Here is a 25,861-nt window from a genome sequence, read left to right as displayed (position 1 = left end):
CTTTGTCAAGAGTGCTTTTCGGAGCTATCACCATGGGTGGCAGTGGTGAACAGGTGTAGTACATCTCCATACTATTCCAGAGTTGCGTAAACCTTGAAGAGACGCGAATTACGAGCGCTCGCTGCTGCTGGCCGCAACCCCCTCGCCATTGCTAACCTCCCCCTCCTCCCTCATGTAGCTCCTCTCTCCCGAGTCCCCCACCGCCCCCCCCACCCCGCCCCCTCCTATTATTTTCTTTTATGGGATCGGGGGGCTATCGATGGACATTGGCCGACCCAGCCTTGTATAGGCAGGGGTTGGGGGCACTGTAGTAGGGCTACAATGTAAGGGGCACGAGACAAACAATTAGTTTCAGCTGGGCTGGAGTTCACACTGGACGGACTTTTGCCTGGGCAGTGACACGAGGCAGGCATAGGGGCGGGAGTCTAGCCAACGAGATAGACTTAGCTGGATTGGATATTTGTAAGCCGTTGGTGGCTCTTTATGGTTGTATATATCCGTAGCTGCTGGAAGTTATGTGTCTCATCTTGTATGGTCATTCTCTCTTGATGTCTAGCATCTTGAGTCCATGCACATCACGTCTGCACCATTCCTGCACATTTGAACCTCGACACCCCCATTGTACCGTGAGTTCTGGGCTGCAGCTGAGTATGCTGCCATGCCAGAGTCTTCACTGGTTTCTTTGAGGTAGTCGAGTCCCATGCTGTTCAGGTTTCACTGTTGAGTTGTGGTGTTGTTTGCTCTGTTATTCATCGTCTTCTATGTTTTCATTATGTTGGAGTGAGATCTCACACACATTGCATTGAGAAGCACCCACTGTAGAGAGCACAACACATTATCCCCGCTACAGGTGATCTCATTTTTGGCACGCCCGGTGGGACCTCAACTGAAGTCTCACTTCGTTCAAAGTTGAGGCGAGGAGCTACCTGGTTTAAGCTCTCTGTATTAGTCCGTTGATTTCGACTGGCCCGGGCCTGCTTCAGCTTTGTCTCGTCTAGTTTTCCATCGACCTGCTTGTCTAGTCTCTCGTCATGGTCTAGTTGTCTCCTCTCGTCCAGGTCTAGCCAGGTGGTCTAGTCACTCACCTTGGTCTAGCGGAGTCTGGACCAGTGTTCAGTAAGTTACAGGTCTCCGTGCCCAAAGCTTGGGTGGGCTTCTGGTTACTGCATGACACATACAAGGCAGTCAAAAGAGCGACAAAGCCCTCTACTAAGTCCTCTGAAGTACTACCATAGGAAGCGTCAACCCTTTGTGTCAAGTAGAAGTCCAGCAGCCCCATTACCCCTACCTTCCCACACGGCTACCTCCATTCCCTCAACTAGTGCTACACCTCCCAGATCACCCTCCCTGGTAAAGTTCTTGTCCAGTGTGCTACAGCAAGCTCTTGAGCAACAGGCTCCTGCACAGACAGCCATGGAGGAGCTCACAAGCGTTCTGGCTAAGGTGAATATCAAGTTTCCGACTTTCAAAGGTCTCTCCACCGAGGATGCCGACGACCATGCTCGGAGATTTGTTTCTCTGTGCAGGGGTCGTGGTCTCAACCGAGAAGACGCCTATTTAGTACTCTTCCCATCCACCTTGGATGGCCTAGGCGATAAATGGTACACTCAGTTTGTAGACAACCACTTTACGACTTAGGCCACATTAAGATGAGAGTTCTGTGAAGCTTTCAGACCAGGGGACTTCCAAGAGAAGGTTCTGGATGAGTTGGCCAACCTGATGCTCCAGCCCAAAGAGACTTTTGCAGAACTCATGATCAGAACAAAGTCTCTGGTCGCCAAGCCTCCTCCAAAACCAGGCGAATTTATGGTCAAGAAGTGGGTAGAGAAGGCTCTTCCTAAGACGTCTCAGCAAAAACTCAGAGAGAGTCTCCGACTTGAAGCCACTTTGGAGGAGTTTGTTGCTGTTGCTACTAGGATAGAGGGGGCAAGGAAGCTGTTTACCGACTCTCCTCAGGTAGAGACTGCCTTTGTACTCTTGGAAAGTCCATCTGACCCCTTGACTTCTTTACGTAGGGAACTAGAAGCCCTAAAGTTATAGCGAGCTCTTCAAAAGGAGAGGTCCTTCTCTCTTAGACAGGAGAAGCCTCCACATCACGAGGCTTTGGAAAAGATCAATCGCGAGCTAGAAGAGCTTAGGTCTCAGAAGGAGCTCATGCCGCTCTCCAAGGCACTCTCTAAATGAATGCTCCCTTCGGGTTTATTGCCACTTCGATGAAAAGTCTGGACATGAGGACAAGGATTGCTACTACCTCAAGGGATTGCGATAAATACACCAAAGTCTCGGTCCTACTCTCCAACAAAGGTTAGCACCTGCATCCAACATGGTTTCCACCTATGGCCATTCAAAGGCAAACATCAAGTTCTCACTCATGAGATCAGTAGGCCGACAACATCTAAAAATCGCACAGAATTCTCTTTGGATTTTTATCTACAGCCGCCTTGACCATCTTTGAGCGAGGTCCTTTCCAGTGCTCAGCCCTACAGACTCTGGGTCTCATAGCACTGGTTGATGGCATTGTTCCTGTAGAGATAATATATGAGCTTTTAAATTTTTTTTCCCAAGGTAAGGAGCCACCGACTCACTGCTACAAGGCTTGGCCATGCCATGGGGATGGCCTGCTTTCCATCTGTGAAGCCGGCTGCACGAACCTTTTCTCCACTGTCCAAGGATGCAACAATTCAGGCATGTCAGGAGATGCTCAATACGGATCACCTAGATTACGAAAGGAACAAACAGCTCGTGGCAATGTTTAGGTACTACTTTCTGGCGAGAGATGCCAAAGAAGATAAGGGAAAATGTGACCTGCCCACTACATTTTCCCACTGGGACGGCCTTTATTGTTTGATCCACGCCTTACCCTGTGGATTTCACCAGATTCTCTTAACATCATTACAATCTAGGGCCAAACGATTTCAAGCCGGAGGTGCAGTCTGTGCAGTTGAGCTCTAAATTTTTTGCAGCACCTCTCTTGGCGTGGGTCATAAATATACATGTTACCCCTCACGATGTGGATGAGAATACACAACCAGTGCATTCGCACGAGAAAAGAAAATCTCTAAGCATTCAGGCTGATCCTAAAGTAACGAAGAAAAAGAAGATCAAAGAAAAGGTAGCGAAGGACACAGTAGAGTCTCTACTCTAATGTCAGAGAGCTAGCTGACTAGGGTGACATACCTTCCGTGACGCTCTCTATCTACTTCCATCCCTTGTTCTACTGTGCCAGTGTCTACTTCCACTCTTCATGACAAGTCGGCAGCTTCTCCCTCACAAGATCCTCTTCCTTCTTCTCCTATATTCACCCATACCGCAGTGAATATATCTCACACTCCACCTGCAACAACCATCTCAGTTATATCCACTACACCCGTTGTACCTACTCCTAGCTCACCAGCTGTGCCACTTGCGCATCCTACATGTGTTGGATCTTCGAGGATGGCCGAGTCTACTTTGTTTGAGCTTTCTAAAAAGATATTACAAGAGTCCAGGAATGCTATCGCCACCATAAAGCTAGAAACAGAGCAATTATTTGCTATGCACCAATGTCACTCCGTCACATACGCAGCTATGGAGGGATCTTTGCGAGTCTCCGAGAGTGCCATCGCAGATGGAGATGCTACTATTTTCGCATTGCAACAAGCTTTGAAGATAAAGTCCCAAATCATTGACGACCTTAAAGCACATGTACAAGGATTTTGAGAAATGCTTCTACATGGAAATAGATTCTCCGTAGTTCATGAGACCCTACACATAGACTCCATTCCAGTACTATCCTTAGCAATATCCTTACGGGTCTCAATTGTCGAGCTATATGACACACATGCAGAGCATTCCTTGCTGTGATAGCGTTGTTGGTGCACACCACCATGGTCGTGTTACTTGGCGTCCTCAGTACACTACCGCACAGGTGCTCCCATCTGTTGTGCAACAGGTGGCTGCTCCTTTTGTAGGCGGCGAGTTTGTAGACAGCAGAGCCCAACAGCCTGTAGGCCAGCCGCAGGGTTCCACCATTGATTTGATGGCTCCACCTTTAGAGACTAACACTTTGGGTGCGCCTGTGGCGACTACTCTTTCTCTTGGGTGACAACATCCGCTTGCAATTCAGTCTTCTCACCATGGCAGTGCAGTAGTGGTTTTTTTTTTGCAGTCTTAAGGTCTTTTGGCAGCTTTTGTTGTTTCTCTCACCGAGTTGGTGAGTGGTCTTGTGGCAGGCAACCTGTAGCAGGGCTACAGGGTCACTGCCATGAGATAGGTAGTTAGTTACAATTGGGATGGGTTTCACACTGGATAGACTCTCGCCTGGTCGGTGACACGTGGCAGGGATATGGGTGGTGGTCCAGTCGACACCGTGGCAAGCGCACCACCACCATAGTTGAGAGATAGACTTAGCTAGAGTGGATATTTTTGCCGCCGTTGGTGGTTCTTCATGATTGTATATATCCGTAGTTGGTTTCGATCATTAGATCATCATCTACTTTGTGTGGTCATTGGTCTAGAGTCTAGCATCTTGAGTTCATACACAACTCGCCTGCACCATCCTTGCACAGTTGAGCCTCGACACCCCTGTTGTACCCACGAGTTTTGGATTGGAGCTGAGTTTGCTGCAATGCCAGAGTTTGTATTGATTTCTTTGAGTTAGTCGATGTTCATGCTGTTCAGGTTTCACTGCTGAGTCTTGTTGTTGTTGCTCTGTTATTCATTGTCTTCTTTGTTTTCATGCTGTGGAGTGAGATCTCACGCACATTGCACTGAGGAGCACCCACTATAGAGAGCACGGCACATTATCTCTGCTAGAGTGACATTGTTTGGTGGAGGGTTGTCATGTGTCTACGCCTTGCCCTTTCCTGAAAATGAATGAATATTGTTGATATTGGAGATTGCTTTGTGTCATTCTTTGGAAAATTTAAGACCTCAAATTATGTCCAGTGTATAAGTTAATTTTCACTTGCACAGTAAGGATCATGCAAAAGTTTTGGATGTTAATTGGCAGGCCATTCTTGAAGACGATAAGCTTAAGCCCTCCGATATGGAGGCACAAGTCACTCTATATACAGAAGATGGCTCTACAGATTTGTATGGAAATCGAGCATTAAGAGCCAAGACGGGGGGCTGGAAGGCATGTCGTTTCATTCTAGGTGCTGTTTCCTTATATTGAAGGATCTCGTTAACACTTTATTTCTGCATATGTTATTTGTGTTTCCAGTGTGATTTATTTCACGTATTGTGGGAATTTTGGGAAATGTCATAACTCTTAAGCGGCAGTCTGTTGAAGGGACACCAGTCTGAAAGACTTCTTATTCCCCAAATTCGTACCCAAGTTGCTAGGAAAGGACACAACTTTTTCAAAAGACACAGTAAATGGAAAAGGAAGGATTCTATGAACTATACAATCTGAATTTTTGAGCATAAAAGTCCAAAGGTTGTGTATTCATGTGGTATAGCAGCAAACTTATTTGCTCATGTGTAGCCTTCTTGCATGCATACTGCGGATGTGAAGGAAGAAGGACAAAAGTTTATCTGTGTCCCCGTTATCCGTCTTTCGGTGCATAGCGGAACATCTTCAAGTATTTAAATGCTTACCTGGAGGCCGGTATTTCAAGTATAAACCCATAAAATAATGGTCTTCAGAAACATTTCCATGAATGCTTACCTGGAGGCTGGTATTTCAAGTATAAACCCATAAAATAATGGCCTTCAGCAACATTTCCATGTGTGGCCCAACATCATTTTCTCTCAGCCCTTTTCTTTCTCATGCTGTCACCCAACTGGCTTCTTTTAGGGTCTCGGGCAGTGGCAGTACTATTTAGACAAGAGCTATGAGAGCGGCTCAGAGTGGTAGCTAAAGATTTAGAGGCCACATACAAGTGGATTAGCTTGCAGCTTGCACAGGATCCAGTCATCTACATAAGCCCTTTGTTACTTCTCACACAGAGTAGGGACCACGAGAGGAGTCTTCCTGATTAAAGACTGCAATGCCCACACATAGAGTCCACAATGTGAGGTGTATGATTATGGTGACAAGAAGATGCTACATTGCCTAACATTGTCAAAGTTGACAATGCGGAAGCGTAGAGTTAGGGAGAGAATGCACGAGAGAGAAGAAGAAGAAGAAGAAGAGGATTTTAACGTTGTAGGAAACTATCCCAAGAGACCTCAAAGATCTATCCGACGAGAGTTGAACTCAAGACCTGTTATTCAAGAGGGAAATGGCATAACCAATCTACCACACTTGGGTGATGAAAAGGTTATATTGTTTTCCTCTTTTTATTAACACACACACACACACGAGAAGAAGAGGATTTTAACGTCGTAGGAAACTAGAGAGAGAGAGAGAGAGAGAGAGAGAGAGAGAGAGAGAGAGAGAGAGAGAAATGAAATGAAATGAAATGAAATGTTATATTAACGTCTTCAAAAGGCCAAAATGACCTATGAGACCAATCAGTTACAAAATAGTGAATCTAATACCATGTCTGGGTACAAAAGAACTAGAAAAGAACTAGAAGTGGAACAAAATACTACTACTACTACTACAATCTAAAACTACGTGGGTGTAGCAGCTGATACAATAGGTACCCGGTAAACTGGATGTAACAGTGTGTGAAACAAAGATGGAAGAAATGGTGAGGATCCATCCTCATCTGCACTCTGGATGTCGAGAGAGTATGGCTCGAATCTTCTGTTGTAGTCTCCGTCGATGCTGTGTAGCTCCTCTCCTCAGTCGCGGTCGTCTGTATCTCTGTAGCTCCAATGCTCGGTCGATGAGAGTGCCAGTAGTGGTCGAATGAGTGTGGGACGAGCTCTGCAGTGGTGGCTGCTCCTCTGGCTGTCCCATATCTAGTGAAAAGAAATCTGTAATGTGTCTCTGGGACTGCCTCTCTCTAGCTCTCCCCAGTAAAGTGTCTCTATATAACTGTGTAACTCAAGTAGATATAGTCCAAGACATCTCTGATCCTCATAACTCATGACCCTAGATAGAGGACCAAAACCCTCTCTGAATAAGCAGTGGAAACGCCCCCGTATCTCATAGAACACTGTGCAATGACATATGTAGTGCAACTCTGTCTCTGGCTCTCTCTGGCATAATCGGCATATCCTGCTGTCTGCTGGTATCCCTCTGAATCTACCGGTCTCAATCTCGAGCTGATGTGAGGATGTGCGTATCTGACCAATGGCACAACGCAAACCATGAGACATATGTGTGTCCATGTAGCTGGGTCGAATCACAAACCCATCTCCTGTGAGGTGGAGAAGAGAAATGAAATGAAATGAAATGTTATATTAACGTCTTCAAAAGGCCAAAGTGACCTATGAGACCAAAAGTTACAATGTGGTGGATCTGATACAAAGTCTGAATACCAAAAATAAATAAAAAGGTGCTTAAAAAAAGGGGTACCAATGTAGTGAATGAATGGGGGCTAATACAACACAATGTGGGTGTATCCTCAAAAAAGAGCTAAATCACAGGAGATCCATCATCAGTCGTTGGCGGATCTCATCAATCTCCTCCTTGGTCAGTAGTCTGACCGGGCGTCGTGCATATCGAGCCAGAATGATCTGAATCCTCTGATGTAGCCTCCGTCGATGTTGTGTAGTCCTCCGCATTTGTGGGCGTCCGGATCTCCCTAGCTCGGTCGCTCGGTCGATCAACGTGCCTCTTGTGTGAGGAGAGAGTGGGCTCTCCTGTGGTAGTAGCTGCTCCGGTTGTCTAGTGTCCGCTGTAAAGAAGTCCGTGATTTGTCTCTGAGACTAGCTAGCTTCTCCTCTCATTTGGCTCTCTCTGTGTCTGCGCAGCTCGAGGAAAAACAATCCCAGGCATCTCTGGTCCTCATACCCCATGACTCTAGAGAGTGTCCAAAGCCCTCTTTGAACAGGCATTGAAAGCGGCCTCGTATCTCATAGTAAACTGGGCAGTGGCATGTGTAGTGCAACTCTGTCTCAGGCTCCGTGTGACATAGGGGACATGTCCTGGCCTCTGTTGGTACTCCGCTGTATCTACCAATCTTGATCTGAGCTGGTGTAAAGATGTGTGTATCTGGCCAATAGCACATCGTATCCCATGAGATAAGTGGGTGCCATGTATCTGGGTCTCGTCACAAAGCTGTCCTCCGTAAGCTGGAGAAGATGCTCTTTATAGAAAGCCACCTTTGTGCCCAACTCCTGTGCCGGATGTATCCAAGGCCTCCTGGTGTCTAGCTGAGTCAGTCGGGTGATCTAGGACTGTGTAAGAGTCAGAGAGGGTGCATCCTGGAAGGGGGGCTAATCTATCCATGCTGAACCCATGTACCTGAAACCATGATGCGATCTCCCATACCAGAATGCTGTATCTCCCCGCATAGCTGACTGTCGAGAGGACTCAAGTGCTAGGCGGGCATATCTGTCTCTGTGAAGGTCCCATAAGCGGTGTATGAAGGAGACTGATCTGGTGAGCGCCTCAACCACTAGTGGGGGGGGGCAGCTAGCTTTGCTCAAATAATGTCATGTGGTACTGAAGCCTTGGCCCTAATAAGCCGCGAGATCATAGAGACCGGAGGCTTCTCCATGTCCCCCCATCCATCAGTGCGACCTGACCTCCCATGATGGTCCAATGAAGGCCCCCATATGTGAGCTCCATAGGGCAATGCGGAAGCCACCAGAGTGTCAAAGAGCTAGAGCTTCGTCCGAGGTTCCTGAAACGAAAAATATGAGCACATCCTCTCCAATACACCCAATGCTGCATAGGCTCTGGTCAGTCTAGTCTCTGTTGCTCTCCTCAATGAAAAAGCTGGCCCACTAAAGACCATCCTGAGGTAGGTGTAAGCATCTGTATATTCCACTGTCTCATGGCCGTATGAGAATGCGGGTGCTGATCTCCTGATCCACTTTGGGGTGGTGTTAAACACCATAACCTTGGTTTTACCAAGGTTGACAGACAAAGCACTGTCGTGGGCAAACCTATGCAAAGCATCCAAGTGATGTTGCATCCCCTCCGGAGAGTCGGAGATCAACACAATATCATCATCATATAGCAATAGTGGAATCCATGTCCCTGCAAGCTGTGCACCTCTATCGCCATCTCTCTCAATATAGGCAGAAACCTCATCCACTTACATACCAAATAGAGTAGGAGAGAGCGGGCAGCCCTACATCACCTCAATAGTGGAGTGAACTACTGTAGATAGCCCCTCTGAAGTGCGACATGCCCTACTACTGACATGTATAATGCCATTATCCCCCAAATCAGCTCTATGGGTACTCCCATCTCCTATAGTCGACTCATCAATCTAGCTCTAGGCATTGTGTCGAATGCTTTGCGGAAGTCCACAAAGCTACAATAGATCCGTCTCCCATGTGGTCTGCCCTCCTCAATAAGGGCTCTTAGTGTCAGAATGTGGTCAAGAGTTGAAAAACCTCTCCCCTCCCTCTCTGCCCATTTGCTCAGCTGTTGCTCAAGAATGGATGCGTACAACCGTGCCAATGGCTCCTTTCCCAATAGTTGGAGGTCTCTCTCTCTCTCTCTCTCTCTCTCTCTCTCTCTCTCTCTCTCTCACACACACACACACACACACACACACACACACACACACACACACACACACACACACACACACACAACTCTCCTCGTCGGCTGGATCTTTAAGGTCTCTTGGGATAGTTTCCTACGATGTTTAAACTCTCTTCTTCTTCTTCTCCTTGTGTGTGTGTGTGTGCGCGCGCGTGTGTGTAGAAAGCGAATTAGGGTTTGCGTCACCTGTTGCTTGTGTGCGCGTTGCCCAATTGCGCGATCTGCCTGCGGGGCACCTTCTGCGAACTGCTGCCTGTGCGCACCTTGGACACCTGCACAACTTGCTGCCTGTGTGCGAATTGCTGAACTGTGCGACCTGCTATGGGGCATGACCTGCTGCCTGTGTACGAGTTGCCCACCTGCACGACCTGCTGCCGTTGCTGTGAGCTGCCCACTTGGTCGTGCAAGCTCCCCGCTTGCCCCTGGTCGTGTAGGCAACCCGTCCATGCCCCTCCTGGCGCCATTAGCACTCTGTTTAGGTGACGTGGGGGATACACGTATGCACAACATAGACATAGTGTGGTCTTCTCTCTACCACGAGAACTTTCCGCACCCTCTTCTCTTTTGGTGGATTTCAAGCATGAAAAAGCAGAATGACAAAGCTGACCCTTTCAAGGATGCCATTCAAAAAGGCAAAGAAGAAATAGGTGAAACCATTAAAAGATCAACCGTAACCTCTTGGGCACAGTAAAGATACTCGAAGAACGCGTGTTGATCCAAGAAAGCAAGATAGCCACACAGGAGGAGCGTGTGACGGCCTAAGATAAAGAGATTGCATAACTCAAGAAGGAACTTGCTGAGGTCCGATCACGAAACACACTTGAAGAGGGAGAGCTTCAACCCTTAGTAATTGAAGAACTCAACACGATTAAAGAGCAAGTGCGGGCCATCAAAGAGGGAGAGGACCAGCACAAAGAAATGACGACTTCTTGGGTGGATGTTATCACAAATACTCAACAAAAAGCGGTTGAGGCCGAGAAATGGATTGAGGTTGCCAAGAAAGGAAAAGGCAAGGAAACAACGTCCACACCCACCATTATTAACCTGACACTAGAAAAGGAGCAAAGAAGACGTGTGCGCGCCTTACATGTGAGAATGTGGCCTTAAAGACAAAGATAATGTGGATGAAGAGGTAAAAGAACTCATGACTATGATAGGGGTTAATGAGCCGATGCACTTGAGAGCTTGGAGAGTGGGCAATAAGAAAAATGGAAGCAATGGGGAAACCTCAAAGAAAGGGCACTCATCCTTCGTTTTTCCTCCATGGAAGTGAAGAACTTTTTAAAGAAGAGACCAACTCTTAAGAATACGGGCATCTTTCTCGGAGATGACATTACCCTCTCACAGATCGCTCATATGTAGGAGGTAATGCCGGATATTAGAGCGGCAAGGGAAAAAGGTAAGTAAAACCGGCCCGTGGTGGGGCGGTAGGCTTTGGCTTTCACCCGAAATTCTTTACATTAGACACACACAGAGAGAACGTGCAAAGGAAACCTGCGACGGGAATTAACACTTAAGCACACACACACGGTTCGGAAGCTAGAATGCTCCGAGTAGACGCTGACAATTTGTAGGCCCCAAAATTGGCGCCCCTTTCGGTATTTCTTTATACTTTGAGAGGGTAATTTACAAAGTAGAGTCCTGGGAATCCTTTACCTGTATCCCGTTAGATACCACCTGTTTTGGCCAAATTTCGGCAGCATAACAGCCCTAAAACTTGCGCGAAACCAATTCCCCTGCTTCCACTCACTTCCACTCACTTCCACTGGCATCAACCCTCTGATTTCTGCCCAAAAACAGTAAATTCAGCTCGCTGTATTTACTGGTTTTTGCCATGTTTTCAGCCCTAAACAGTCCCTGAATTGTCCTCTGTCAGTGGCGCACTGTTCCCAAGGGTTCTAGCGTGCGTATGGCTGAAAAACAGTCAAAATACAGCGCATAACCAGCGCTGAAATTGCACCTGTATGGTGAGGTTATCACCCTGTGGTAGCAATGCCGCGGTGACCCGTAAAAGGTGGACAGTGGCATTCGGTTTGAACCTTTTCCCTCAACGGCTGTGTAACGCACAACATTGTTTTCTTCATCAAGTAGCCATCTCGAATGGAATATCCCGCTACTATCTCCCCATTCTGTATTCGACCGAATACATCTGCAAAATCTGGATCTGTGGCATACTGATCGACCATATCCTTGAAGCTTTTATGGTGGATCACGGATATAGCCGGAACCAATGGCTTTCGGGACAAAGCATCTGCCACCAAGTTCTCTGTGCCTGCACATGGACAATCTGGAAGTGAAACTGTGACAAGATGTTCGCCCACCGCATCTGCTTTTTCGATAGCTGCTTCTGTGACAAGAAGTAGCGTAAACTCTGATGATCTGTGAAGACCGTAAAATCGGCTCCGAGTAGGTAATGTCGCCACTGAGTAAGAGCATGGATAACCGCCAAAATCTCTTTCTCATATATCTGTGCTATCAATTCCGCCTTGAGAACAATCGGCTCTCGTAGGCAAAGACATGGCCTTCTTGCATTAAGACCGCACCCAGACTACGACCACAAGCATCACAATATACTTCGAATAACTTATGCAAATCTGGCAAAGTCAAAACTGGTCCTGTAGTCAATTTCTCTTTCAATGTTTGAACGGCAGTCACCTCTGTGGGTCCCCACGAGAAAGGGACTCCTTTCTGTGTCAAGATATGCAAAGGGGAAGCAACCTCTGCAAACTTTCTAATGAACCGCCGGTAGTAAGAGCATAAGCCCAAGAAGCTTCTAACTTCAGAGACATTGTTCAAATCGGGCCAATCACTAATAGTGTCAATCTCGGCCGGGTCCATCTGCACTCCTGCTGCTGAGACGATGTGTCCCAAAAAGTGTATCTCTGGTAGGAAAAATTCACTATTCTTTGCTTTAATCACCAACTTGTGATCTCGCAATGCCTGAAAGGCCGGTAGCGGATGTGCTCTATGGTCTGCCTCATCCTTGGAGAAGACAATAATGTCATCAAAGAAAGTGCCAACAAAAGATCTGTACTCTCTGAAAATCCTGTCCATCATTCGGGTAAAGGTCGCTGGAGCATTGGTTAGGCCAAAACTTAGAAGGCATCACCAAAAACTCGAATAGACCGAAGGTTGTCCAAAAAGCTGTCTTGTAGACATCTCCCGGCACGATTCGGATCTGATGATTCAAAAATTTGTTCTTGATGGTAATTTTGTTGAGAGCTCTATATTCAATGCACATTCTCCAAGATCCGTCTTTCTTCAAAACCAACAACACTGAAGAGCAGTAAGGTGAACTACTCGGCTGGATAAGACCCTTTTCCAAGAGGTCTTTCACTTGGTTCATAATCTCTTCATTTGGGGCTCGGCTCACACGGTAAGGTGGCCGGTTCGGTGGTATGCTTCTAGGTATCAGATCAATAGTATGATCCTCAGGACGAGATGGTGGCAACTCAAAGAAACAATCAGCATGTGTGGAAAAAATCTTGGCGTTCTTTTTCGAGGTCAATCATCATTAGTCCTCTCCAGAAAATCGAGTAAAGAAACCGAATTTCATCAAGTACAATCTCTTTGTCCTTCATTTGGCAAAGTCTCTTTCTCAGCTTGATAGTCGACCACGGCGTTCTTCTTGTGGTACCAAGGGATTTCTCGGAGGACATCACAACTTTCCTAAGGGCATTACATAGAAGTCCTCATGCCCTAAATACCCCTAACATTGCAAATGAAGTTTGTCAATGATCGGTGTAATGGCAATATCCCGTCCGAGTGCCGCTAGAACTGCCTTCGCCTATTGGGCGTAATTCCAAGTCGAGCCGCCAATTCAAGTGAAAAGAAGTTGGACTTGGCTCCTCCATCAAAGAAAATGAGAGCTTCCTGATCTTTTACTTTGCCCTAAGTGCGCCAAAATTTTGTACTTTCGTTCATCTGATTTGGTTTGGGCCCCACGCAATGTGGTACCAGTTCTGTTTTCATGTGCCTTTTCTTGCCATGTTCCTCTGTTGCTTTAGAACTCATCGATTCTTGAATAGAATTCGACTTTTGTTCCAGGCAGTAGTCTCGGATCTTTGTAGAGAGTCTGCAGCAAAACCGCTCAATCTGTTCCTTAAAAGAGACCTTCATAAATGAAGAGGTTGGTAGAAAAGAGTTCCAAAATCTCTCGCAATAAGCGTCCAAAGAATCTCCCTTGCTCATTTAAAGATGATTCCAAGCGGTTCGTCTATCTCGTTCGTACTCGAGAGTCAACCAAGAAGAAAATAAAGAGCCTTTTGAATTTCAACCATGTAACTGGAGCTTCCTTCCTTAGAAGAAGAGTGGACCACCATGTTCGAGCATCTCGGAACCCAGAAACGGATTCAAATTTAATCCACTGTCCACCTTCTTTAAATTCTTTTGTTTTCTTGCTCTTGTCTTTGAGGAAGTCATATTGGTTGGCTCTGTAGAAGTGCTTCTTTTCAAGAGTGCTTGTCCATGTCTTTCTGCGAGTACAGTTTCCGCTTTTCTGCACTCGTCTGTCTTTTCGGCTCTCCTCCCTACCTGAGAGGAGAAGCGATGACCACACGCCATCTCGAGTAAATCTTATCAATCGGGTAATTCTTCAGGTGTTTCACCAATCTCGGGTCCCTGGAGTACTTAATCAATCTGTTCACACATATGCCAATCTGTAGTTGACGTTTGTACTCCTTTTTGGAAAACTTGTCCTACAAAAAAAATTTGCCCAAATATTCATTCTTTTCTTCAGTTCTCGCGTCAGATTTTCAACTCTTCTTTGCCTTCCCACTGAGAGGTGTCATCTCTGTCAGATTCTTCACGAGAACCCATGTGTAATTTGGGATTCTTTATGACTTTATGCCCTGTAAGACGGAGCAATGAAGACGGGAGCGCGCCTGATGCGCGATGTATGAAGGGTGGGAGTGGCTAATAAGTCCGGGGTGCTGCAAAAAGTCTGCGTGTGCTGCAAAAAGGATCGGATCCTTCGTAGAAGAAGAATCTTTCTGTGCTTTGTACCACTGTAACAAACTTGGACACTCCAAGTCAAGATTCTACCGCGACACAACAGAGATTCACTTCAAAACAGTTCACAATTCACAGTTGATTCGACACGGCCCGATCGAGTTCCGTGCCTAGAGATATTGGCCCTAAAGACTGGCGCCCCTTTCGGTATTTCTTTTTGTATTGATCTGTGTTCAAAGTACAAGAGAGTAGGCAGACGCTCACTCTCAGACTCTGCGTCCAAATGCTCTGAGTTGTGAGGCCTTGCCCACCAATTAAAGGTTACAAGGGATGCCCAAAAGCAGAGCCCCAAAAGTTGTTCTTTTAAAAGCTTTGTAAAAATAAAGCATCTATTTCCAAAAGCTGCCAAAAAATATTGCGTAGAATTCAGCTGCGTAAAAAGCAACCTTCTGTATATCCTTACCATGTCAGCCAGTCACAGCGGAATTTGCACCGCAAATCACGCCGCAATTTTTGGGAATCCGTACCAGCCTGTCGGCGCATTTGATGGTGGGTTCTGTACAGTATGCCATGTGTCACTGCCCGCGGATTTTCCGGGATTGCCTGCCTGCTTGCTGGGAGTCTGTCCGGTGTATCTGGGCATGCCACGTCACTAATTTGTGACACTATTTGGCATGTATGTGGATGAGGTTTCTGACTACATTGAGAGGGATGGTGATAGAGGAGCACAATTGGCAGGGACATGGATCCCACTATTGTTATATGTTGATGATATTGTGTTGATTTCTGACTCCTCGGAGGGGATGCAACGTCATTTAGATGCTTTGTACACATTTGCCCACGATAGTGGATTGTTTTAACCTGTGGGAAACCAAGGTTATGGTGTTTAACACCACACCACATTGGGTCAGGAGGTCAGCACCCACTTTTACATATGGCCAAGAGACGATGGAGTATACAGATGCATACACCTATCTTGGGTAGGCTTCAGTGGACCGGTGTTTTCATTGAGGAGAGCAACAAAGACTAGATTGACGAGAGCTTATGTAGCCTTGGGAGGATTGAAGAAGATGTGTTCGCAAGTTCAATTTCGGGAACCTCGAACAAAGCTGTGGCTTTTTGACACTAGTGTGGCTTCAACTATGCTTTATGGTGTTTAGATTTGGGGACCCTCAGTGGACCACCGTGGTAGATCTGGTAGCACTAATGGATGGAGATGTATGGAGAGGCCTCTAGCCTCTATGATCTCTCGACTGATTCGGACTAAGGCCTCAGTGCCACATGAGATTATTCGAGCCGAGCTAGCTGCCCCCCCTCTCGTAGTCAAGGCCCTTACTAGATTAGTTTCCTTCATGCATAATTTATGGGACCTCCCCAGAGACAGATGTGCTCGACTAGCCCTTGAGTCATCCAACAGCTAGCGCTTTAGGGGGATTGTAGCGCGGATAATGTGTCGTGCTCTCTACAGTGGGTGGTCCTCAGTGCAATGTGCGTGACAATCTCACTCAAACAGACTGAAAAGAAAGGAAACAATAGACATCAACTGAGCTCACAAAGACACAACAGCAGACAGAACATATGACTCGACTATCTCAAAGAACTAATACAGACTCTGGCGTGGCAGCACACTCAGCTCCAGCCCAAGACTCACAGGTACAATGGGGGTGTCGAGGCTCAGATGTGCCGGGATGGTGAAGACGTGCTCTGTGTATAGACTCACTCTAGACGACTACATGAAAGATGATAAACATGACCCAACAGCTACTACTCAGATGTGCCACCATAAAGAGCCACCAACGGCTCATAAATGTCAGCCATCTACGTCTCTCTCCAAACTGAGGGTGGTATGACCTGGCCACGATGTCCACTAGTCCACCGTATCCCTGCTACGTGTCACTGCCCAGCCCAGAGAGTCCAGTCCGACCAGACCAACTGTACTAACTGTGTGTCTTGTGAAAGTGACATTGTAGCCTGCTACAGGGAGACAACATACTGGTATGGTAGATGACATCATGGTTTCAGTCACATGGCTTTCGCATGGATAGATTGCCTCCATTCCAGTACTCCTTGGATGCGCCCTCCCTATCTCTCACATGGATAGAGATCACTAGACTTATATGTCAGGATTTGATTCAGGTAGAACTAGAAGCACATGGATACAACAGATACAAGAGTTGGTCACGAAGATGGCTTATATAGAGAGCATCTTCTCCAATTAACAGAGGATGGATATGTGATCAGACCGGCCTATATGGACACTCATTTATCCTATGGGGTACGATGTGCTATTGGTCGGATGTGCACATCATCGCATCAGCTAGAGAATGAGATTGGCAGATTTAGGTGAATAGCAATAGAGGCTAGGATATACCAGTTGTGTCATCTAGAGCCAGGGACAAATTTACATCACATTTGTTATTGGCCGGTATACTATGAGATACGAGGCCGCTTTCACTGTCTATTTAGAGAGGGCTTTGGACCGTTGGCTAGATTCATGAATATTAGGATCAGAGATGCCTCGGGTTGTTTTTGCTAGAGCTGCACAGACACAAGGAGAGTCTCTTGAGGAGACTAGGCAGTAGGAGACATTCACAGAGGGAGGTATCTGCCTTCTTTAGAGCAGGGACTCAACAGCCGGATGAGCATGCTTCACAGTAGACTTTAGAGCCACTTAGAGCAGAGGTATATTAGTGGACAAAGCCAGTGAGCTCGGAAGAGCTAGACGCCCATGTTTATGAGGGCGACCACGACATTGATGGAGGCTCCATCAGAGGATCATGCCTATTCTAGCACGATATAGGAGACGCCCAATACGACCATTTATAGAGGCGGACATTAACGAAGCTTTTCAACGACCGATGCAATACTTTCTCGTACAATGCTTGATCCCGGGCATCCTCGGGCATTGATGATGATGATGATGATTTTAATCTGACGATTTTGGTCTTTCACTTTACTTCATTTTTATTTTTGTACAGAGACATTTGATTAGATCCACAAGGATTGTATCAGTTTGGTCTTATAGGTCATTTTGGCCTTTTGAAGACGTTTAATATAACATTTCATTTCTTTTCATTAGAGAGCTCGATGTGGGTGAGTTGGGGCTTGACAGATGCTCACATGACAGAGAGCAGATAGAGTATGGGAGATACCTCACGGAGATAACGACTACACATGGGTTAGCCATACTTAACGGCTTACAACGATTTCCCGGAGTAGCAGGTTTCACATGCTTTCTACACAAACACGGGGCTAGTACAATAGACTATGTTATGACACAACCGAGCTTTATTCCTTGTATTTAGGATTTCACAGTGGGAGCCAGACCAGTGGGCGTTGTAGTGGATCATGCTCTCCTGACATTGTCCGTCTCATTTCAGTATAGTACAGCACAGACATCAGGAAGCAGGTCATACCTGTTATACATTTATACAAGAGACTGACTCGGTTTATATAGAGGAGATCTGGGATCGTCTATGCACAGCTGGCCTATGCCTCTTAGTGGAGGAGTGCGCCACTTTACTGACCGAGACACTGCATAGTGCAGCATCAGAGGCATACCCACACACTCGACCGGATCGGAGGCGACATTCTTGGAGCATGCCCCATAATAGTTGGTATGATGAGGAGTGCAGAGAGATGAGAGCTCAGCTTTAGAGGGATCTTCTTTTCGGAGTCATCTCTTGCAGACAGTCTCAGATTGTTTTTCGACGCCTTGTGCGACGGAAGAAATGAGCTTACTTGGCCCAGATGGAGCGAGACTTGTATCAGTTGTTCTTAAGTAGAGACTCGAGAGAGGCATGGCGACTCTTTCACTCCCCTCCCCCAGTGATTACTTCTCTTGATGTGTGGGGCCAGTATGCGACCTCGTTATATATGGTTCCTGGACAGGACCCCCTTCCGGATCCTAAAGAACCATGTCCACCTACGAGCACCTTCTTTACCACTGTGATGGTAAAGAGAGCCATTGAGACATGTTGAGGACTGGGAGGGCATATGATCATGATGGTCTAGTAGCGGAGCACTTTATACATGCTAGGGATATGCTGGTTGAGGTTCTTGCACTATTGTTCAATCGGGTCATGTGTGAGGGGTCACCTGAGACTTGGAGGTTGTCTATTATTGTGCCTATCTTCAAGGCAGGTGATCCTACAGAGCCAGGAAATTACTGCACTATTATGGTTGGACACACATTGGCACGGTTGTATGCATCTATTCTTGAGCAGCAGTTGAGTAATTGGGCAGAGGGTGAGGGTGTACGAGCAAAGGGTCAGGTTAGTTTCAGGAGGGGTTTCTCCACTCTTGATCATATTCTGATACTCAGAGCCATCATTGAGGAGGGCAGGTCACGTGGGAGACAGATTTATTGTAGCTTTGTGGATTTACGCAAAGCATTTGACATGGTACCGAGAGCTTGATTGATGCGCAGACTGCAGGAGATGGGGGTGCCCATAGTGTTGATTTGGGGGATTATAGCTTTATACAGATCAGTGATGGGACATGTACGCACCCCGGAGGGGATATCTGACTTAGTTCACTTCACTATTGGGGTGAAACAGGGTTGCCCATTGTCTCCTACTCTATCTGGTATGTATGTTGATGAGGTGTCTGAATACATTGACAGAGAGAGCGATGGAGGTGCTCAGCTGGCAGGGACGTGGATCCCATTGTTGTTATATGTTGATGATATTTTGTTGATCTCTGACTCACCTGAGGGTATGCAACGACATTTGGATGCATTACACAGTTTTGCAAAGGATAGTGGATTGTCTGTAAACTTTGGTAAAACCAAGGTTATGGTGTTTAGCACCACACCACAGTGGATCAGGAGATTAGCACCTACTTTCACATATGGTCATGATACTGTGGAGTATACAGATGCACACGTACCTTGGGGTAGTCTTCACTGGGCCGAGGTTTTCTTTGGTGAGAGCAGCAGAGATTAGATTGACTAGACCTTATGCGGCCTTGGGAGGCTTGAAGAGGATGTGTTCGCAGGTTCAGTTCCAGGAATCTTGGACAAAGCTATGGCTCTTTGATACTTTAGTAGCCTCAACTATGATGTATGGGGTTCAGGTATGGGGACCTTCTGTAGGCCAGGATGGTTGGAGACGTATGGAGAGGCCCTTGGTATCTATGATCTCTTGACTAATTAGAGCCAAGGCCTCCGTACCTCACGCTTTCATTCAAGCAGAGCTAGCTGCCCCCCCTATGGAGATTGAGACGCTTACCAGATCAGTCTCCTTTGTGCACAGCTTATGGGATACTACTAGAGACAGATACGTTAGACTGGCCTTTGAGTCTTCTAGACAGTTAGCGCTATAGGGGGGCAATTCATGCTATAGGGGGGCAATTCATGCTGGTATGCACATATGACATCATGGTTTCAGACGCATGGCTTCACCGTGGACAGGATGCCCCCTTTTCAGTACTTTCTTCAGGAACCCTCGTTGTCTCTTACACGGGTGGAGACTACTAGACTCATTCGTCAGGGACTTGATCCAGCTGGACACCAGGAATACATGGATAGACCCGCCTCAGGAGTTGGGCACGAAGATGGCTTTCTATAGAGAGCATCTTCTCCACCTCACAGGAGATGGGTTTGTGATTCGACCCAGCTACATGGACACACATATGTCCCATGGTTTGCGTTGTTCCATTGGTCAGATAGGCACATCCTCACATTAGCTCGAGATTGAAACTGGTAGATTCAGAGGAATACCAGCAGACAGTAGGTTATGCCGCTTATGCTAGATAGAGCCGGAGACAGAGTTACATTACATATGTCATTGCACAGTGTACTATGAGATACGGGGCCGTTTCCACTGCCTATTCAGAGAGGGTTTCGGTCCTTTATCTAGGGTCATGAGTTATGAGGATCAGAAATGTCTTGGACTATATCTACTTGAGTTACAGAGACATAGAGACACTTTACTGGGGAGAGCTAGAGAGAGACAGTCCCAAAGACAGATTACAGATTTCTTTTCACTAGATATGAGACAGCCAGAGGAGCAGCCACCACCGCAGAGCTCGGCCCAGACTCACTCGACCACTACTGGCACTCTTATCGACCGAGCATTGGAGCTACGGAGATCCAGACGACCACGACTGAGTAGAGGAGCTACACAACATAGACGGAGATTACAGCAGAGGATTCTAGCTATACTCCCTCGACACTCAGAATGCAGCTGAGGATGGATCCTCACCATTTCTCCACCCCCCATTCTGTCATTGTTTCACATTCACATAGTTCCAGCTTGTAGCAGTAGTATTTTGTTCTAGTTTCTTTTGTACCCAAACATGGTATCAGATTTACTATTTTGTAACAAATTGGTCTCATAGGTCATTATGGCCTTTTGAAGACGTTAATATAACATTTCATTTCATTCTCTCTCTCTCTCTCTCTCTCTCTCTCACATTCGTATGCTTGTTGATCGTTTGGAGCTAAGGTCTGATTGATTTTCACGAAGCAAGGGGATAGCTTAAGCAGTGGCAGCGTTTTTCAAGAAGCAAGGGGCTTGCTTAAGATGAGGGGCAGCTTGCAGAGGTCGTTTGAAACTCTTAATTAGGATTCCCCTAGAGGGAGAGGCGGGGTTCCTGTTCTTCTAGATATGATGTACACGTGGGGGGCTGCGTCATGCTCAGCTTGCTCAGGACTAACACAGCTATGGGAGGGCGGCCTTGGGATCAGGTTTGAGGTGGGACGGCCTCAACATTGCGTGCCTGATTTCTCGGCGACAGTTTGGACACAGGAGAGAGAATAAAGGCAGGAGAGAGAATAAAGGTGGGAGCTGATCAGTAGAGGCTCAGTTTCTGATCTGTATGGTGGGTCGATGCTTCAGGGTTGTTAGGGGGTAGATCAGAGCCTCCTGTAGGACAGTGCGTGCTTTTGGGCCGGAGTTGGTTCACCCTCTCAGAGGACAGTATGATAGCATACAGGGCAGGGCTGAGAGATGGTGCTAGGCATTTACTTAGGCATTTTTCCCTCCCATTTTTATGATTTAGCTGTTGTACATATGTTGTTGATCATGGGAATCTCCTTTTCTTTCATATAGTGTACCCTCTTGGTGGGGGAGATGTAGCTGGCTTGGTACATTAAAAAAAATAATAGAAGGATATTTTGCGCAAAGAATATGTAACAAGCAGCACAGAGTTGGAGGAAAAAATGATTGGACTGTAGCCATATACAGTGGCCACTCCAAGAGGAGTTGTCTTCTCTCTTCTAAGTTCTCTCTCCACCTGCCCATCACAGAGCATCCCTCATCCTCCTCTGATCAGGCTGCATCCTCCTCCCTGGGAGACTTTTGACATGCCACAAAAGATGAGGCGCGGTTTCCGTGGCATGATGACTTGTCAAGATTCCCATCATACATCTCCATAAAAAACAATTGCTGTTTTTAAGAGGCAGCCCGTTTTTCCAGATTTTACCCAAGGGTGGGTTCGAGTGACTTGTTCATGTGCCAAAGATAAATGCCATGAGAATGTACCCAGGGTAAGAGTAAGGCAGCTTGCTAACCTTTTGGGAAGTTAGGCTTTTAAGACTGAAAGGGTGACGACCTGGAGTATCACTATGGAGTTGCCCATCTTTCAATCTATCATTCTCATCCAAACAGGAACCGGCCTGAAGGGTTGCATCAATTGCTGAGTTTGCTGCCAAATTGGTTGATGATGCATACTCAAAGGATATACTGAACAATTACGACGAGGAAGGGAAAGTACATATCCATTCTCATCGAAAGCATCTTCATGCACATGATACCCACTTGCATAAAAGTGTAGGGTTCTGTAGGCTCGAGAATAGCCAAAGGTTGTTAAAAGACTACTGACCAGTGCAAGCTTTCTTTATGCAAAGATCTCCATTGGACTGAGGTCTGCCAGACATCCTATCTGAGACAAGGATACCTTCCCATCCTGAATCAAACGAGTGGGGAAAGGGTATTGAAGTATTTTTCCTTTAGAACAACCCAGAACCACTTCCCAAGACCAGTAATCCAAGGAACTTAAATGTCTGTATGCATATTAGTTCACATAACAGGAAACATCATTGACCAGGGTTGATTTTGTTTGAAGAACATATTCAGCAAGGTTGATTTGGGTGCCAACACATGATAAGAATATTGAGTAGTATTTAAATTACAATGTGATGTAGTAGTGCATTCATGACTCCTACATGATCAACCTTGAGCAAACGCAACACTTTGTGCTTGGATTGTGATTTGTTGAACTCCATTTTTTGCGACATAAACCTTGATTTGTCAGGTTCAGCCCATGTTAGAAGAGGCAAATAAAACCAAACATATACCTTTGGTTTAAATCAATTGGTATCTATAATAGCAGGAGGTTTTTACACGTAAGAAATCTGAGGATGTACTGCTTTTTTTATGATTTTTGACATACAGCAAATGAATGCTGTGAGAGGCTGGCTTACTATGGAATCGGTCTCAATTTGGTTACGTATTTAACTACCGTGCTAAAGCAGGGCAATGCTGCTGCTGCAAGTATTGCCAACAATTGGGCTGGCACTTGCTACATATCACCTTTTGTGGGGGCATTCATAGCAGATGCATATTTGGGACGGTACTGGACAATTGCTTGCTTTTCACTAATATATTTCTTGGTATGTCTGCAGACTTTCCTCTATATCTTTTAACAAGAGCCAAATGCAGAAATATCTTCACACAAATGATATCTGTATATGTAGGGTATGATCCTTTTGACATTAACAGCAGCCATTCCATCACTGAGGCCATCAAGCTGCTCTAGCTGTACAGCAACAGCAGGACAATTATCTGTATTTTATATTGGTCTGTATCTTATAGCACTAGGCACTGGAGGGATAAAACCGTGTGTGTCGTCATTTGGAGCTGATCAGTTTGACAACGATGATGCAACCGAGCGCGAAAGCATGAGTTCATTTTTCAATTGGTTCTATTTTTCCATCAACATTGGAGCAGTTATCTCAGGCAGCTTGCTTGTGTACATACAAGATAATTTCAGCTGGGCTTGGGGCTTTGGAATTCCTGCTGCTGCTATGGGAATTGCTGTTTGCAGTTTTTTGTTTGGCTCTCCTCTATACCGCTATCAAAAAGCGGGTGGGAGTCCTTTGACTCGTATGTTGCAAGTTTGTGTTGCAGCTTTTAAGAAACGGAAAGCAATAGTACCAATGGACCTGAGTAAACTGCACGAAACAGAAGAATCCTCCATTGCAGGAAGTCGCAAACTTGAACACACCAATACACTGCTGTAAGTATGAGCCAGTCGTCTATGCCAGATGTTCACTTTTTTTTTCCGAGAAAAAGATCCTTCTATTAGTTAATGAAACTGCCCGTAGGGCTACAACCACCTGTTCAAGAGAGTGCTACAACAATCATGATGGGGAGACTCTCCCAATGAAAAAACAGCATATGTACAATGAGGCTAAGTCAGGAAATGGGAGGAGGGAAAAGCCACACAAGTGGACGGTAGTGCCATCTGAGTACACCTTGGACCATGGTGAAAAAAGGCCCAGGACGCCAGAGTCGAAGGAAAGCCTCTCGGCGCTCCCGCATGCGGTCAGAGCTGCCGTGGAGTCTCTTGAGCTGTCCTATGAGAGTATGGATCAGCTCTAGCCAAAGATCGCGAACAGTCTTTGCTGGTGGTACATGGCGAGCCTCAAAGATGCGGAAGCAACTGGTCCGCCAGATGAACCAAAGTGTCAGGCCATTGATGAGCTCCCAGTAGTCCTCTCTCTCACTGCACCACTCCTGTGGAGTAAGCTCTGTGGCAGGCTGGAGTGTAGGTCTGCCCCCCTGCATCACTATCATAGCTCAAACTGAAGTGCCGGGCCCGTGAGAGTGGACCAAGCAGCTGCCCCCCAGGTGTAGTTCCGAGCCATGGAAAGAGCAAGCATCAGCCGAAGAACACGAAGCCACACATGCTGTGCCAAAGGACACTCCCAAAGACAGTGGCGCTGACTCTCCACAAGATGGTCACAAGCTGCACATGCGGCCGAGAGACCACTATGTACAAGCTAGCTCCCAACTGCTGTAGCTCTGTGTGTGACCAGCCACTGGAACAAACTGACTCGTCTCGACTGTCTGGAGTCCCACAACCTCTCCCAAAAAGCTGCCAAGAACTCAGCTGGGAGACCCTCCTCCTGCCAATGAGGGTGCTGCCGCAGGGCGAGCCTCTCTCTGTGCCGCCAGTATGTGACGTCCCAGTCGAACAGTGTACTGAAAGAAAGGGACACCCGGGTGGTCTGCAGAGGAGAAAGGATCCCTCCAAAGCCACTGTCCAGGATCCCACTGTACTCGTGCCAGTGGACATCTCTCCCAAGCCCACAGTCTCCAGTGTCCAGTCTCAAGAGCTGCTGGCTCAGGATCGATGACACAAGTCCTCCCACAGATGCCCACCACTCGGATCCTCTGAAAACAGCACTCTGCCACCTGCTGGGCCTCTACTACAACTCGATGTAAGCATCCCTCACCCTGTATCTCGAAAAACAGGGAGGGTACAGTCTTTGAGCAAGCCCGAACTGAGATGAGAACCTCCAGTCGCGTGAAGGCTCCCATCTATTTGGGCGCTGCTGTCTCGAGAGGCGTGAGCCACTCAGCTGGTACTGTCTCTAAGATGTCCTGACACATACTGTGCACCCCTCTCATGCACTGAAGCTGAAAGCCCTGCAACTCCTCTGACAAGCCTGAAAACTGTAGCCAGTCACCTAAAAGAGCGTGCTAGACCCACTGCCATGGGACCCCAAGAAACATGAGGCCGCCTACCAACCAGGTGGCCTCTTTGAGTGCTAACCATGGGATTCCAAACAAGGGGCTGTCTCAGGCGCTCCTCCGTGCAAGTAGGCTGACGCTGCTCCAGGCCTCGCCACAGATACTCCCAAGATCGGAGCAAACTCACAGCGAAGCGGTCCTCCAGTGTCGTGCTCAAGCCAACTCTGTGCATCTCTATGAAAATCCATCTGGTCAAAGGTCACCAAGGGCCTCCAGCCTGAGGCACCCTAGCACGAAGCTGCTGTAGCAAGAACTCCTTCTAGGGCTCCTCACCTGGAAGAAGTCCTCTGACGATGAGCTTCCCAAGAAGGGCTTTGCTTTGCTGTGCTGGGTCTATGATCCCAAGCCCTCCCTGAGAACAAGGAAGAGTGATGACCTGCCAAGCCACTTTGGCGCGGGCTATCTGAGTGTCACGCTCTGACCCAAGGAAGTTCATGATCAACCTTTCTACCTGGCTGATACAAGAACTTGAGAAGATCCAGCAAGAAGTGATGTACCACATAGTAGCCAACAACACCTGGTTGGCCACTACAACTCTGCCTGCCAGAGAAAGTCGTGCGGAGCTCCAATGTAACAACTTCCTTCTAATAGACAGGAGGAGGGGAGC

At 46.9% G+C, this 25,861-nt stretch overlaps 1 protein-coding gene and 1 pseudogene across 1 annotated transcript in view; both read left to right on the top strand.

Annotated features, from left to right (window-relative positions):
- The window catches only part of LOC147441172 (protein NRT1/ PTR FAMILY 8.3-like), a 77,544-nt gene that overhangs the window by 39,332 nt on the left and 12,351 nt on the right, over positions 1-25,861 (top strand). Inside the window, exons 2-4 of the mRNA XM_086482860.1 lie at positions 4,991-5,135; positions 22,891-23,108; positions 23,193-23,734. Coding sequence (XP_086338986.1) covers positions 4,991-5,135; positions 22,891-23,108; positions 23,193-23,734 — 905 coding nt within the window. The remainder of the gene's footprint in view (positions 1-4,990; positions 5,136-22,890; positions 23,109-23,192; positions 23,735-25,861) is intronic.
- On the top strand, positions 19,886-20,683 carry LOC147441173 (uncharacterized; annotated as a pseudogene).

The sequence above is a fragment of the Adiantum capillus-veneris genome, chromosome 15 (assembly GCF_014529385.1).
Source record: "Adiantum capillus-veneris isolate H3 chromosome 15, ASM1452938v2, whole genome shotgun sequence".
Lineage (NCBI taxonomy): Eukaryota > Viridiplantae > Streptophyta > Polypodiopsida > Polypodiales > Pteridaceae > Adiantum > Adiantum capillus-veneris.
This window is presented reverse-complemented; position numbering and strand designations above follow the sequence as displayed.